Source organism: Canis lupus, chromosome 5, assembly GCF_048164855.1.
Source record: "Canis lupus baileyi chromosome 5, mCanLup2.hap1, whole genome shotgun sequence".
NCBI classification, from domain to species: Eukaryota; Metazoa; Chordata; class Mammalia; order Carnivora; family Canidae; genus Canis; species Canis lupus.
This window is the reverse complement of record NC_132842.1, coordinates 56,590,519-56,607,435: the sequence shown is the minus strand read 5'-3', so window position 1 is coordinate 56,607,435 and position 16,917 is coordinate 56,590,519. Positions and strand designations below refer to the sequence as shown.

The following is a 16,917-nucleotide window of genomic DNA, read 5'->3' as shown; positions in this document are numbered from 1 at the left end:
CAGGCTCCACGCAGGGAGCCCAATGTGGAACTTGAACCCAGGACCCCAGGATCACGCCCTGGGCCCAAGGCAGTTGCTCAACCACTGAACCACCCAGGCGTCCCTGCAAAGAAGTTCCTGAAGTATCATTTCTTCTTCCTATACTCAGTCTCTAGAATTCAAACTAGTTTTGGTACTCAAATTTTTGCTGAATCAACAGGGTTAGAATTAATTAATTTTAAAATTTAAAACAGCATACTTGGGGATTCCCTGGGTGGCTCAGCGGTTTAGCACCTGCATTCAAGCCCAGGGCATGATCCTGGGGTCCCGGGATAGAGTCCCACATTGGGCTCCCTGTATGGAGCCTGGTTCTCCCTCTGCCTGTGTCTCTTCCTCTCTCTCTGGGTCCCTAATGAATAAATAAAATCTTAAAAAATAAAAGTAAAACAGCATACTTTTCTTAACTTTCCTTTTTCCTCCCAGAATATTCCCACTGTAGAACTTGGTCTGGCTATGCAACTCTGCACAAACTTATCTGTCCACTATTTCTAACCATAAAATTGTCTTCATCTCAAAAGTTCAGAGTAGGGATCCCTGGGTGGCGCAGCGGTTTGGCGCCTGCCTTTGGCCCAGGGTGCGATCCTGGAGACCCGGGATCGAATCCCACATCGGGCTCCCGGTGCATGGAGCCTGCTTCTCCCTCTGCCTGTGTCTCTGCCTCTCTCTCTCTCTCTCTGTGACTATCATGAATAAATAAATAAAACCAAAAAAAAAAAAAAAAAAACAAAAGTTCAGAGTAGGCTCTAACTCAGAAGATAAACGGGTTAGGTTTTTTAGAGCGTACTTTCTGATACCAGGAAGCTGGGTAAAATTTCACTTCTCTTATTTGGAAGCGTAAAGGAAGAAAGAAAATACCATTTAAAGTTCTAACTTACATTTTTTACATCAGCCCTTACTCTTCAAAGGTAAAAATTATAGGCCAGAATCTTAAGGAAATTACATACCAACTTAAAGTGGTATCTTGGAAAACTAATAAAAGGAGTACTTAATCATAAAGAAATAAAATGAAAAAATATTATTAACTCACAAAGTATTTTGAGTAATGAGAAAAACAAATTTGAAGGAAAATAGTATATCATATAAAAAAATGTACAAGCAACTTTAGAATGTAATTGTATTGGAACATCTGTATTTTTTTTAAAGCAGGAAAGAGCCCTCAGAGGAAACAACGGAATGGCAATACTCAATTAAGTCAAAACAACTTTCTAAATAATACATGTATTTACAGATACTGTAAATTCTAGGGTGTGATTATAAAAACTGAATATCCTAGTAGTAATGAATTTGACTACTTTCATAAAGTCATTATTAAAAAGGGAAGCTTGGAGCATTTGTTCTTAAATGAGGAAATTATGCTTTTAAAAAAAACAGCTACATTTCTTCTCACAAAAAAAAAAAGATTGGCTTTAACAGATTACCTATTGACAATAAATATAAATCCCACATTTTACTCATTTCTTTAGCATTTTAAATAAATTTACTAATATACTATGAAAAATATTTCTGTTTAAGTGCTTATAATTAAAAAAAAAAAAAAAAAGAGGGTAGCCCCGGTGGCGCAGCGGTTTAGCACCGCCTGCAGCCCGGGGTGTGATCCTGGAGACCCAGGATCGAGTCCCACATCAGGCTTCCTGCACGGAGCCTGCTTCTCCCTCTGCCTGTGTCTCTGCCTCTCTCTTCGCTCTCTCTGAATGAATAAATAAATAAATCTTTAAAAAAAAAAAAAGAGCTTATAATTGCCTGAGTGGCTCACTTATTAGTGAGGCGTCCTACACTTGGTTTCATCTCAGGTCATGATCTCAGGGTCATGAGATGGAGCCCGCATCACGAGTCTGCTTAAGTTTCTCTCTCCCTCTCCATTGCCTCTCCTTGCCTTGTGCTTTCTCTTTCCCATATAATTCTTTTTAATCTTTTAAAAAAAGACAAAAAAAGCACCCCTTTCTCTAAGCTGTCCACAGCACCACAAGGTAAGTGAAGCACAGATCAACTCATAACCCTCAGACACAACCATATGCTATAGCTCTGTCTACTATGTTAATCAAAAGGAAATTCTTTAATTTCATCTAAATCATTATACCTTATATTAAATTTTTCTTGGTTTATATCAAAAGACTCAATCATTTCTTTAAGCATAATCTCTAGTTATCATGTATTTTTCAAGTAGTTACTACATACTAGGTACTAAATCAAACCGATTGTGTTTCACAAAAAAAAAAAAAAAAAAGAGCAATATTTAGCCTAGGAATACTTTAACACTTTTGCCTTAATGATATGGAATTCATACTAATTTATTGACCTATAGCTTACTGACCTATAGGAACTGTTCCTAGAGCTCACACATAAAAAATCTCTTATTCTGAAATATAGTTGGCCTTATCTATATTTGTTCCTAGCTTTTCCATTTTTTGGAAAAAATTTAACTATTATATAGGCAAAGTGGGGAAGGCCCAGGTCCTTACCAGTGCCATTCCCCCCTTGATCTGCAAAGATAACTCCCATTATGTAACTTGGTGTTTATTGTCCCTAATACAGTTAGTATACTTTAAAAGTTTTTTTTGTTTTTTTTTTTGCAGAAAATTAAAGATTATGTGAAAGGCATCAAAATCTACACATTCTTCTGGAACTTTGCTTTTCGTGCTCAACGTTATGCTTTTCATATTTATCCATGTCAATTTTAATTCATGTCATTCTGGGGATCCCTGGGTGGCTCAGTGGTTTAGTGCCTGCCTTTGGCCCAGGGCATGATCCTGGAGTCCCAGGATCAAGTCCCATGTCGGGTTCCCTGCATGGAGCCTGCTTCTCCCTCTGCCTGTGTGTCTCTGCCTCTCTCTCTCTCTCTCTCTCTCGCTCTCTGTGTGTGTGTGTGTGTGTCTATGATGAATAAATAAATAAAATCTTTAAAAAATAATAATTCATGTCATTCTAGTTTTTTTTTTCTTTTATAGAAAACATTTTAGAGCACACGAAAAAAGTATAATAAAAACCCCATTAACTCATCATGTAACTTCAAGATTCCTTAGATGCCTCCTCCTCCAATATTTTTTTTTTTGCTCTGGTATTTTAAATCTCAGATCTAACATTTTACCCTATAAAATTTATTTGAACTCCTGAATGGTACCATTATATGAAACAATCTTCTGTTGCTAAACATTAAGGATGTTTTAGATAGTAAGATTTTTTTCCATTTGGCAACCAACTTATTATTTGGGGAGTCTAATTCACTTATACATATTATGGCTTTGGTATCTTTGAACTTACTTCTTCCAGCTTACTTTGAGCCTTCTGTCTACCATTCTTTTTTTCTCTACTTTCTCCTTCCTCTCTTATCAATAAATTTTAATATCTTATTTTCTTTTTGCTTATTTAAAAGACTTAGAATAGATTTCTATTCTTTTAGAAGTTATGCTTAATGAACATACTTGATTACTAATTCTGACATACCATTAATTTATAAAGGACACCATTATCTTGTGTACCATTAAAATAGAATAATGCTAGCACCTGAAGTATAAAATAATGCCTTATCCTTAAAATTCTAATTTAGTACTTTAAAAAGATCTCTTTTGGACTTACTTAGAAGTAGATTTTTATTCTATTACCATTTCTATGTGATACAGAATAAAAAGGAAAGCAAAATGATTTGTTTGACATACTCCTTCCTGTATCTTCCTTATATTCAGATTTGACCCTTCTCAATTCTTTCCAATTCAAAGACTGCAGGATCCCTGGGTAGCTCAGCGGTTTAGTGCCTGCCTTTGGCCCAGGGTGTGATCCTGGAGTCCTGGGATCGAGTCCCACATCGGGCTTCGTGCATGGAGCCTGCTTCTCCCTCTGCCTGTGTCTCTGCCTCTCTCTCTCTCTCTCTCTCTGTCTCTCATGAATAAATAAATAAAATATTAAAAAAAAAACAAAGATTGCTAAGGTCTGTTTTTTCCTCACACAATATTATCCTCAATGTCATCAAGACCATTACTAATACAGTACTTCTTAAAAATGCTCTATTATTATTTCCCAGTTTTCTTCTAAACACCAGTGCTCACATTTTCTTGATCTTACCGAAAAAAAGGTTTCCAGACGAGTATCAGAACAATTCCTTCCTCAAACGGTCTTAAGATGGTCTGTTATCTAATACGTCAAAGTGCTGCAGTTGTCCAATCACATCACCAGATAGAATCACCAAGTTCACAGACACTAAAACTACACACAACAGCTACCTAACCAACAGTGATTATATAGTATCATCAGCCGAAGATGCATTCTGATTTCAAAAATGTGAGAAAAAAAGAATTATCTGGTAGCTTTTAATATTCTTTTTTTCTCTGGCATCTAGGTCTGAATTTATCTTTATGTAACCTGATTAATAATCAAGAATGTACTTTCAATCTGGAGATTCTATTCTATTTACAAATGCATATTTAAAGTTTTTATGTTAATTCCAGTTAAAATACAAATTAATTTGCGCACTACTGAATTTCTTCAGGTCTGAAAACTTCTGAACTATTAACTCTTTAAATATTAGGAGACCACCACTCTCTCCATGTTCTTCTGGAATGTTGTGAACCTTTATTTTTTTAAAAAAAGATTTTATTTATTTGTGAGAGGGAAAGAGAGACTAAGTGCATGAGTGGAGGGAGGGGCAGAGGGAGAGGGAGAAGCAGACTCCCCACTGAGCAGGGAGCCCAATGCGTGCTGAATCCCAGGACCCTGGGACCATGACCTGAGCCAAAGGCAGATGCTTAACCGACTGAGATACTCAGGCACCCCAGTAACTTTTATTTCTTTGTACTATGTTCTGGGTGACTTCCCTTCCAAACTCAGCCTTTGACCACATCAAGTCTAAAATTTGTATTCTCTATTTCTTTTTTCTCAATAGCCATATTTTTCAAGTTTTCTAATTAGCTGTTTTCCTATCTAGTAGATCTTACTTCATTATGCCTCTTTTAATTTCTTAATCTTCTTTATTTATAGTTTATATTTTCATTTATCTCTTTGACCATCCTCACACAAAATTTTTTGTTCATCTGTTTTATAAATTTAAATTTTATCTGGAGTTAATTCTTTTTCCATTATTAAATTTACTGTATCTTAGATTTCTTAGAGGTACTCTACAATTTTGGTTGTTCACTCATTTCAAACAGGAGGCTTCTTATCTTTTCGCCTTTTCTTCTTTGTCCCTCCATCAGTGCTTTGGGATAGCTCCACTGAAGGCAAAGTAAGTGTTATTACCTAGAACTTGTTATGTTCTATCCTTTGTGGTCACCTATCCCCACCTAGCAGTTTTCAGGTTATCTCCTGCCAGCCCCCAAAGTCCTCAATTTAGTATCAATCTTATAAAGGTAGTTTTTAATTGTGTCCCTAGAAGAATATTGGGGATATGGCCAAAATAGTCATTAAATGGTTCCTTAGCTTGATTCATGTCAAAACTGTGTCAGTAAGCCCCCATCTTCCAATAAAGCTTTAGCCCTAGTCAGCACCCCAGTCTTTTTTCCTACCTATCTTGCTTCACATGGTGGGTGGGGCTTCTTGTGCTTTATCTCAAGTAGGAAACACTTAGTCCCTTTTACCACACAAGAGCTTAAATTCCACAGCCTAATTTTGGACTTTGAGCCAACAAACCTGCAAAATCAATCTCGACACACTACTTTGGGTTTCTGTTCTGTTTCTGATTCATCAAGCTAATATTCTATTTTTTTGGACGCTTTTATTTTGTTTTGTTTTCCCTTCTTCTATTTTATTCACAAATGCTGTGTCTGGAATGGTGTTTTAAAATAATAAACTTATTGTGCCTTATCTTTTTCTCCCTTCCAATTTTTATTTATTGTACAAACATTGAAGGAAATCTATTATGCCAAAATCCATCAACTGTTTTGATTTTTCAATATTCTCTTCTAGTTTCTTCCCATGTATATATACTTCTATAATTATTGTAATTGCTATAATGCAGTTATAATTTGGTTTTCCTTTTTTTTACAGGATATTTCACATAATTTAGAAAGCTTTCGAAATTATCACTCCCTATGCCTCATTCCTAAAAGAGATATAACACATCAAACAAGTGAATGGTTAAACTGTTTTGAAAGGGGGAAAAATCTACTTTCAATTGAAACGCGACTAGGGGAAAGGGCTGTGGTTTACCGCAATACTACATAAATGTCTTCAAAGTCAGCAATAAATCACCCACAACACATATTTTAAAGCTTATCTTCACGTATCTATGCCTTCCTAAATATACCAATCTTGCCTCAAAAAATTTTTATCTCACGTTAAACCTGACACCAACCAGTATCCCTATCAAGTATCTTACTATAAAAATAGCCTGCAAATGTCAACAGCATGAAGAAATTACTTCTTTTTAGGTATTTGCTAATCAATGTTTTTACCACACACAAAACATATTCCACAAACCTAGTTCCGTTTCACTTAGGTAAACCATGAATACTCAGAGGCACAGCGTCTTCATCTTTAATATCAGATCATTCTGGAGTGTGTATTAAATACAGTCTTATGTTTGAAAGTGCTTTGAAACTCCAGAGATACTACTTTTATTACAATTACCTTTTCTATTTCTCTTTGTGTAGCTCCTTCCTTTTTCAAACGTTCCTGCTCTACACACTTGGCATTGTAATTTTCCTTGGATTTCTGGAGGGCCTGAGTTATGCTTTGAATGGTTTGAACAGCTTCCAGAGTTCCTGCAACTTCTTCTTTAGTCTGAATGGTACAAAATGATTCATCAAAATGACTGAACTGCAAAACACTCAAATCTCTGATCAACTAATCCTTTAGCAGGAAAAAACAGATACCTTTTTATGAGATTTTACTTGTTCTTCTCCATACTTCTGAACTTCCTTTATTAATTCTTGTAATTTTCTAACAAGATCCAAGTGACAATTTGCTAATTTCTCTGTAGATGTTTTGAACACATCCCACACTGGTGCAAATGTTCTGAGGGAAAGAAAATGCAGGAATTATTTAATAAAAGAAAAGTTGAAGACTCTAAAATAAAATCAACAGAAACAATGTGATATTCAGCAATTTTAATTAGACAAAATAAAAATTAAAATAAATCACAAATGAAATGACTGACAGGTTGACATTGATTTTTAATCCTTGGTTAATTAAAATATTTTTGAACCTTAAGTACACAGAAATCCAGTTAAATATTTACCAAAGATTTGGCTATGGCCCTGTCTTAATTTTATCATACTATTTTCTGAGTTGATTTGGTTGGGTTTTTTGGTTTTTTTTTTTTTTTTTAATTTTATTTATTAATGAGAAACAGAGAGAGAGAAAAAGAGAGAGAGGCAGAGACACAGGCAGAGGGAGAAGCAGGCTCCATGCAGGGAGCCCGATGTGGGACTCAATCCCGGGACCCCAGGATCAGGCCCTGGGCTGAAGGCGGCGCTGAACTGCTGCTGAGCCATCCGGGCTGCCCTGATTTGGTTATTTAGACTTGTATCAGAAGCCTTTCTGATCACTGTCTATTGTTAAAAATTAACTCGTTACCAATTTTAATTTTTGACTATTTAGTGCTCATTTAAAACACTTCATCACAAAATAAAAGTTCCCCTGAATTCAAACATACAAAAGTCAAATGCACACATGATTTTATAAGAATCTTCATTATTAATAATCATTTGAGAATTATTTTAAAACTGTTATTTGAAATCTTGTTTCAGGTCACTTTATCTGTGTACTTTAACACTAAGACAATTCTTAGTACATGGTGCATAATGCATGGCATACTTTCCTACCACTTTTTCTCAATATTGAGAATTTAGTATTTTCAGCAGGTGCAAGTATATCCAAGAATTGCTACATGATTATCTCCTGGATAATACTTAGGATGTCAATGAACTCAATCTGGTCAACAGGGAATAATCTTAGGGTAATTTTATCCTGTGTTTTCCTGGGGTACTACCTAAGATAATTTCAAAGCACCTGTTTCGCTCCAGGACCAGACTTCCACTAAAAACCAAATAGCATGAAGCAAAAGGTGGAGAAAATTATTTATCCTAATATGCAGTCTGTCCCAATTACTACATTTCCTATCCAGTAAGAATGCTAAGTCACAGTGATCATTTTAAGCAAAAGTAAAAAGTTTAAAGAAGAAAGTTAAGATACTTAGAGCTGTTCTGATTAGATCTCACCTCGCACTTTAAAATCTAATCAGCATCAAATCTGGCAAGGAGTTACACGGAAAACTTTGGGAGTAAAAAAAAAGATAACTACAAAATATCCACTCACTATAGCACCAAAATACATTACTTCATGTAAGCCTGATACATGATAGTGTGGGTTTCACAAAGCAGGAAGATGTGAGTGTCCCTTTACCAAAAGATTCTTTACACCATAAAGAGATTCAACATGAGACTTCTTTAAGGACAGGTTTCTTTCTTTTTTAAAAAGATTTTATTTATTTATTCATGAGAGACACAGAGAGAGAGGCAGAGACACAGGCAGAGGGAGAGGGAGAACCAGGCTCCATGCTGGAAGCCCGACGCGGGATTCGATCTTGGGCCTCCAAGATCACGCCCTAGGCTGAAGGCGGCGCTAAACCACTGAGCAACCCGGGCTGCCCTAAGCACAGGTTTCTTGAAGGAAGGTCAAAAATCATTACATTTTTAAAAGTTTGATATACACAACTTTTTTCTGGTCAAGCAATACACATTAATGTATACTAAGTAATAAGAAAGAAAATTGACAAGTCTGAAGTTATGTTTAAACAAAAAAATACAGAAAGAGGAAATTCAATTTAACTAAATATACATCAGTAAAACATTAATATTTAAAATCTTTGTCTTAACTGACGACAGTAACACATAAAATATTTATGAGAAACATGCATTCCAAAGAGAAACATTGCCAACATCTTTATTTTTTTTTTTAAATTTTTATTTATTTATGATAGTCATACACAGAGAGAGAGAGAGAGAGAGGCAGAGACACAGGCAGAGGGAGAAGCAGGCTCCATGCACCGGGAGCCCGACGTGGGATTTGATCCTGGGTCTCCAGGATCATGCCCTGGGCCAAAGGCAGGCGCTAAACCGCTGCGCCACCCAGGGATCCCTGCCAACATCTTTATTATCAGGAAATACAGTTGAAGTCAATCCATGTTTTTTCTATCTCCCACCTGATAACTAAAAATAATGAGAATTTCCTATAATAAAACCACAGTCGATTGTTTAAAGCCAGCTTCTGCTATTCCAGTTACCTTCTGGCCCTCCTACTGTGGTAATAAATAAACAAGAAATTATGTTTTAGAAGAGGTGTATATACATAGAGGCTTCAGAAAAAGGAAATTGCCAGAAAAAAAGGGGAGAGATGGAAAAAGAATGAAGAATGAGATTATATTGAAGGAGCAGAAGGACAGAAAGAATGAGAAGACAACTGGAAAAAAAAAAAAAAAAACAGCAATAGATGGCCATCATATAACAGTCCCCACTGCCCTCTAGGTAAAAACGGTGGAAGCTCCCAACGTTCCTAGCCATAGTACAGAGCGACAGAAGGTCCTCTCAGCTGCAATTGTCAGCACTTAATATAATGGACAGTGTGTTTTATAATGGACTCCTCTTTATCTGGGCCACAATTTAGTGAGTTTATTTTTTTAAAGATTTTATTTTTATTTATTCATGAGAGAGACAGAAAGAGAAGGGGGGGGGCAGACTCCATGCAGGGAGCCTGATACGGGGCTCAATCCCAGGTCTCCAGGATCATGCCCCGGGCCGAAGGCAGGCACTAAACCCCTGAGCCACCCGGGCTGCTCTTAGTGAGATTTTTATTTAAATTCATCCAACCACACCAGAGAATACTTTCATAAAAGGCATTCTTAACCAGTATTTTAGTTCACAGAACCATATGTGAATCTAATAATCAGTATAAACCCTCATTGTCAGAAACATGAATATGAATGTAAAAATTCAGGGGATTCAAAGATTCATCAGAATCCCAGATACAAAGAAATGTGTTACTATCACTATAAAAATCTTTATAAACATTAAATTATTTTAGCATGTTATTTAAAACATATCCTTTCCCCAAATTGTAGATAATTAAAAAATATTAAATATTCCTCCTAGAGCTGTTGTGGTTTAAATCATACAATATTTCTTTCCCAAATTATTAAAGCCATGCATGTAGCTATCTTACTTTAAGTATATCTTATTTTAATATTCATTTTTCAAAGAACACATTTTCTCACTGCAAATTTTCAAGAGAAGGATTTAGTAAATCTATAAAATCATAGACATTTTTAATGCACTGTAATCATTTCAATAAAGTTTGAGTTTCTAAAGATCATTGTTCAACAGATTTTAAGTGAACTTATAGAAAACTACAATACCATGCATAACACACATTTATAACCTCAAAGTTATACTATCGAATGACTATCTAGCTTAATAATGGGAAAAAATAGGTTTCATTTACTTTGACTGCATTAACTGATATTCACCAAGTTCAGTTATATTTTCTATCAAGAATTCATATGTAGGTACATTTTAAATAAGTAAATTACATATAATTATACTTATGAACCATTATGTCTTCAGCAAGAACCTAATATTCTCAAGAACTATGCCTATGTCAACATTAAAAAAGAGTTTTTCAAAGAAATTAACTCACCCAAGTTGTGAATAATTGCTTGCGGATTTTGCTAGTTTTGTCATTGACCTGGAGTATGCCTCTTCTATTGTAGCTCTGTTAAATCAAATTTCCATATGATAAGAGCTCTTAAACACATAGAAAAATTATCAAAATATAATTAAAACTATAGAAACAAAAAACCCAAATTATATATTAAACACAAGCAGTTACTAGGGTGCCCAGTTAACTCAGTCAGTAGATCATTCAACTCTTCATCTCAGGGTCATGAGTTCAAGCCCTATGTTGGGTATAGAGCTTACTTTTTTTAAAAAAAAGTAGGTATGTGGTCATGAATTTCTGGCCTATCTTTTTTTTTTTTAATTTTTATTTATTTATGATAGTCACAGAGAGAGAGAGGGGCAGAAACACAGGCAGAGGGAGAAGCAGGCTCCATGCACTGGGAGCCCGACGTGGGATTCGATCCCGGGTCTCCAGGATCGCGCCCTGGGCCAAAGGCAGGCGCCAAACCGCTGCGCCACCCAGGGATCCCTGGCCTATCCTTAAATGCCCATTGTGCACATCTATTTAAAGAACTAATCTGGTATAGAACTAAAAAAAATTTGTACCAACAAAAATACTTAAAATCATTACTCTATTTTTAATATACCAGTGGTTATGTGAACAAGTACGAGAACACCGCTTCTTATATTCCGTTTCTCTGTAAACTAATTCAGTGCGAATGTCATTTGCATTTAATACTTCTTAGTGTACTTAATAGTTTTATTATTCTTTAATACTGTGATTTCACTTATTATGCATATTTAAGAGAACAAAAAAACTGAGGATTGTCATTTGGCCAAAACCAAATAAAATTATTAGCAAGTCTGAGGTCCTGAATTCAAGGTTTAACCTATTTTGTGATTAGACTGAAAATACAAATATTTCACACTAGAATACTGTGTTTTATATAGCTACTATTTAGCACGTAGGATTTTAAGCTTAAAAAAAATCAACCAAAACAATTAAATATGCAAGAAAAAAATTTTTCCCATAGACACATAATCTCAAATACAAAACATGAGATTTTTTCTGAACCTCTTAACACAAGAAAAGTTAGGTTCTATCGTAATTCTACCATTACTACCCTGTCCCTTCTCAATATGGGCTACCCATAACAGAAATGGTCTACAAACCACCATGGCCCTTCCATCTACTTTGGTAGGTCCAACTACCTTTTTGCTTTAAACATCCAAATCCAGATCTCTACACTGTTCTTACATCAAATCATCAGTTTAGTATCTAAATGCCTCAAACGTAACTCGGTAGGGATCTTAAGCCCCTCAAACTCAGAATATTCAAACCACACTTATCTTCAAACTCATCCGCAATCCCATGCCCACAAAACCCAGCTCTAACAAAAATGAACTATTAACAGTAACTGCCTCTCTCTGATGGAACTGTGCCTTTTTTTGCACCTTTAAACCTCTGATGGCTTTTTAATATATCGTATCACAAAGGTGGTACTTTGATCAGCTAAAAAAAAGTTAATACAGAAAAAAATTAGTATCTCAATGGGTAAGTTTAACAGCAAAAAAAGTGGCTTAATCTATAACAGTAAACTGATTTAAAAAAAAACAAAAAAAAACCTGGTGGTTTTTTTCTTTCTGATGAGGAAAAACAGAAAACTATGGAGAAAAAGGGACTAAACTATAAGGCATCAGAGAGCTCAGGAAGCAAGTAAGAATGAGAAGGATAGATCTACAGGAAGGATATCTAGAGAAGTCAGATATCAGCTGATTAGCTTTTCCCTGGGGGGCATCTAGAAGCAGCAGCTGAGACTAAGAAGGGAGCAGAGTTTTTCAATGCTTCACAGGGTAAGGGAGACAAAACTAGATTCAGACTTACCAAAGATGAGAAGCATGGGAAATCTCATGTCCTCTGAGACTCAAGGAGTAAAAAACATAAGTAGGCAAGCTCTCAAAGGGACTACCAACAGTACCTTTTCAAACCCTGATACTGGATCCTGTATGGATGTCATATACACACTCATAAAACCTTCAGACATAAGCAAATAAGACAAATGAACAAAACCCAGGAGGAACAAATTAGCAACGTTCCAAATGCTGAGAATGTAAAGCTGAGATTTTATGAGTTTACATATTATCTTTAAGGAGACAATACATTAAATCAAGAATTTCAGGGGAACCTGGCTGGCTCAGTCAGTAGAACATGTGACTCTGGATCTCAGGATCCTGAATTCAAGCCCCACATTGGGTGCAGAGTGTACAGGTGTATAGATAGATAGATATAAAATATAAATAATGAATAAAATATAAATAAAGAATTTCAGTCAAGAAATGGAAGTCATTTTTCAAAAGTGAAGTAAAAGCAGAGCAAATTTGAAAAGAGACACAAATTCTGTATCTGAAAAATACAATATCAAAAATTATTATCTTGGGCACCTGGGTGGCTCAGTCAGTTAAGCATCTACCTTCAGCTCTTCAGCTCAGGTCAGGATCCCAGGGTCCTGGGATAAAAGCCCTGTATTGGGCTCCCTGTTTAGCAGGGAGTCTGCTTCTTCCTCTACTCCCTCCCTCCTGCTCGTGATCTCTCTCTTACATTGTCTCTCAAATAAATAAAATCTTAAAAAAAAAATTATCTCAACTCATGGAGTTAAATAGCAGATTCAATACACTATGGTAAGAATTAATAAACAGGAAGAGAAGTGAGAAGACTCTATCCTGGTATAAAGCTCAGAGTGACAAAAGAGGGATCCCTGGGTGGCTGAGCAGTTTGGCATCTGCCTTTGGCCCAGGGTGTGATCCTGGAGTCCCGGGATTGAAACCCACATCGGGCTCCCTGCATGGAGCCTGCTTCTCCCTCTGCCTGTGTCTCTGCCTCTCTCTCTCTGTGTCTTTCATGAATAAATAGATAAAAATCTTAAAAAAAAAAAAAAAAAAGACAGAGTGGAAAAGAGAGAAGAGAAATGGAAGAATGGAAAACACAGAAAGGACAAAGTAAAAAAATCTAATGTGTAAAGGGAAAAAACATTTCCAGAGATAATGACGGACCATTTTCCAAAGCTGACAAAAGATATCAAACAACAGATCCAAGTAGCCCAACAAACCCTAAGAGGATAAATAAAAAGAAATCTATACTTCATCAAATAGTAAAGCTATGTCTATTCCTAGGTAACATATGTTTACACACAGGTGAAAACTGCTGAAAATGAAAGGCTAAAAGAAAATATTAAAAGCAGCTAAACCCTTCCTACCACCAAATGTTACCTTTAAAGAAGCAAAAATTACTCATAGCTAACATCCCAACAGTAGATGCTAGAATTAATTTTTTTAAAATGCAGTGAAATGCAAAACTGTGAAAATCCTAGAAGATAACGTAAGAGAGAAGACCCAGAAGACCCTGGGTATGGTGATGTCTTTTCAGATGAACAACAAAGGTAAAAATCTATGACAGAAATCAATAATAAGTTGGACTTCATTATAATTAAAAATTTCTGCTCTGTGAAAAACAATGTCAAGAAAATGAAAAGCCATAGACTGGGAGAAACTACTACAAATGATACATCTGAAAAAGTATTATTACCTCCAAATATACAAAGAACTCTTTAAATTGAACAATAAGACAACAACCTGATTAAAAAATGGGCCAATGACCTCAAAAGATAGCTCACAAAAAAAAATTTAAAAAAAAGATATACAGGTGGCAAATAAGCATATGAAAAGATGCTACACATTATATGTCATCAAGGAAATGTAAATTAAAACAAGATACAACTACATACCCATTAGAAGGACCAAAGTCTAAACCACTGAGAAAATCAAATACTATCAAGGATGTGGAGCAAAGAAATTCTCATTCATGGCTGACAGAAATGCAAAATGATACAGTCATTTTGGCAGTTACTTACAAAACTAAACATATTCTTACTGTATAATCCAGCAAAGGAATTCTTTGGTATCTACCCAAAAGAGTTGGAAAGTTATGTCCACACAAAAATCCACAAATACTTAGGACACCTTTATTCATTGCTACCAAAACTTGGAAGCAGCCAACATACTGTTCGATAGGTAAATGGATAAACTGGTACATACAAACAATAGAATATTATTCAATACTAAAAGAAATGGGTCACCAAGGCATGAAAAGATATTAAGGCACCTTAAATGCATATTACTAAGTGAAAGAAACCAATCTGAAAAGTCTATTACATACTGTATAATTTCAACTATATGACATTTGGAAAAGGCAAAACTATGAAAACAGTGAAAAATAACACAAACAATTCCTAAGACAGTGAAAATACTCTATGTAATACTGGAACAATGGATACATATCATTATTTGTCCAAACCACATAATGTACAATACTAAGGGTGAATCCCAAGGGAAAACAATGGACTTTGGGTGATTATAATGTGCCAATGTAGGTTCATCCTTGGTAAAAAAAAAAAAAAAAAAAAAAAAATGTACCATACTCCAGAGGGGTGGGAAGATGGACAAAATAGGTGAAGGGGATTAAGAGATACAAACTTCCAGTACAGGGGATCCCTGGGTGGCGCAGCAGTTTAGCGCCTGCCTTTGGCCCAGGGCACGATCCTGGAGACCCGGGATCGAATCCCACGTCAGGCTCCCAGTGCATGGAGCCTGCTTCTCCCTCTGCCTATGTCTCTGCCTCTCTCTCTCTCTCTCTCTGTGACTATCATAAATAAAAATTTAAAAAAATTAAAAAAAAAAAAACTTCCAGTACACAATAAATAAATTATAGGTATGAAAAGTACAGAATTGCGGGGGGGGGGGCACCTGGGTAGCTCCGTGCTTGAGTGTCTGCCTTTGGCTCAGGGCGTGATCCCAGATCTCAATCCTAGGATTGAGGCCCACACATTAGGCTTCCCTCTCATGAATAAATAAAATCTTCAAAAAAAAAAAAAAAAAAAGTACAACATTGCGAACAGAGTCAACAATATTGGAGTAACTTTGGATAGTGACAGAGGTAACCACACTTACACTGGTAAGCCTTCTCTAATGTACATAATTGCATATTCCCTATATTGTATGCCTGAAACTAATATAAATTTGTATGTCAACTATACATCAATTAAAAAATTTTTAAATAAAAATTTTTTTAGATAAGAAATTTTTTAAAAAATGTTTTAAATATACCATTCTGGTGAAGGATGTTCAAAATAGGGGAGGCTATGCATGTGTAGGAGCAGAGATAAATGGGAAATCTCCATATCTTCCTCTCAATTTTGTTGTAAACCTAGGATAACCACTAAAAGAAAAAGTAAAAGAGGGTATTACTTCTAAGCTAATAGAAGAAAAGATAATTTTTTAAAAGGCCAAAAAGCAAGAAAGAAGAGGAAAAAATAAAACATAAATAGGATACATAGATAACAAATACTAAAATAACATAGAGTCTGGCAACCTACAGCACCATCAGCCAAATATGGCCCATTACACTAAGTGAAGTAAGTCTGACAAATACCATAAAGTATTCCACTTATGTGAAATCTAAAAAACAAATGATCAAACAACACAAAAAAACATAAACAGACCTATAGATACAGAGAACAAACTGGTGATTGTCGAAGGAGAGGTAAGAGAAGGGATGAGGGGGCAGGGACAATATGGGTTAAGGAGAGGGGAAAGGGTATATAGGCTTCCACTTATGGAATGAGTAAGTCATATGAATGAAGCATACAGAGGGAATAGGGTCAAAAGTACTGTGAGAGCACCATATGGTAAAAGACAGTAGCTACACTGTGGTGAGCACAGCATGTACAGCTGTCCAATCACTATGTTGTACACCTGAAACTAATGTAAACATATGTGTGAACCACACTTCAATTTAAAAAAAGAATCTGTATCCACCTACTAACATGGGTTCGAATATATAAAGCAAAAATTGACAGAAGTACATGGATAAGTAGAAAAATCACAATCAAAATGAAAGATTTTCAATATAACTCTCTTGGGAACCAATAAAATGGGTGGGATTAAAATAAAACAAAAACCAGTAGAGATAGATTAGAACTGAACAACAGAATGCACAAACTTAAATACATATAGGCAACAAATGCAAAATATAGCCTTTTCAGGTACATGCAGGTATTTGCCAAAATTGACTCTATCCTGGTCTGTAACCTAAGTGTCAACAAATTTCAAAACACTGAAATCATACAGAGTATGTTCTCTAACTACATGTAATTAAGCATAAACAAATATATACCTTTAAAAATCACATATTTGGAATTTTAGAAATATACTTCGAAATAAC

The 16,917-nt window shown here is 35.5% G+C and overlaps 1 protein-coding gene across 7 annotated transcripts in view; it reads right to left on the bottom strand.

Moving 5' to 3' along the window:
• FCHO2 (FCH and mu domain containing endocytic adaptor 2) overlaps window positions 1–16,917 on the bottom strand; it is a 121,113-nt gene that overhangs the window by 80,147 nt on the left and 24,049 nt on the right. For 6 of the 7 annotated variants that reach the window (XM_072826774.1, XM_072826777.1, XM_072826775.1 and 3 more), the window contains 3 exons: window positions 10,660–10,734; window positions 6,840–6,981; window positions 6,595–6,747 (listed from right to left, as the gene is read on the bottom strand). In XM_072826774.1, the coding sequence (XP_072682875.1) occupies window positions 6,595–6,747; window positions 6,840–6,981; window positions 10,660–10,734 (370 nt within the window). The remainder of the gene's footprint in view (window positions 1–6,594; window positions 6,748–6,839; window positions 6,982–10,659; window positions 10,735–16,917) is intronic. The other variant, XM_072826778.1, reaches the window with a different exon arrangement.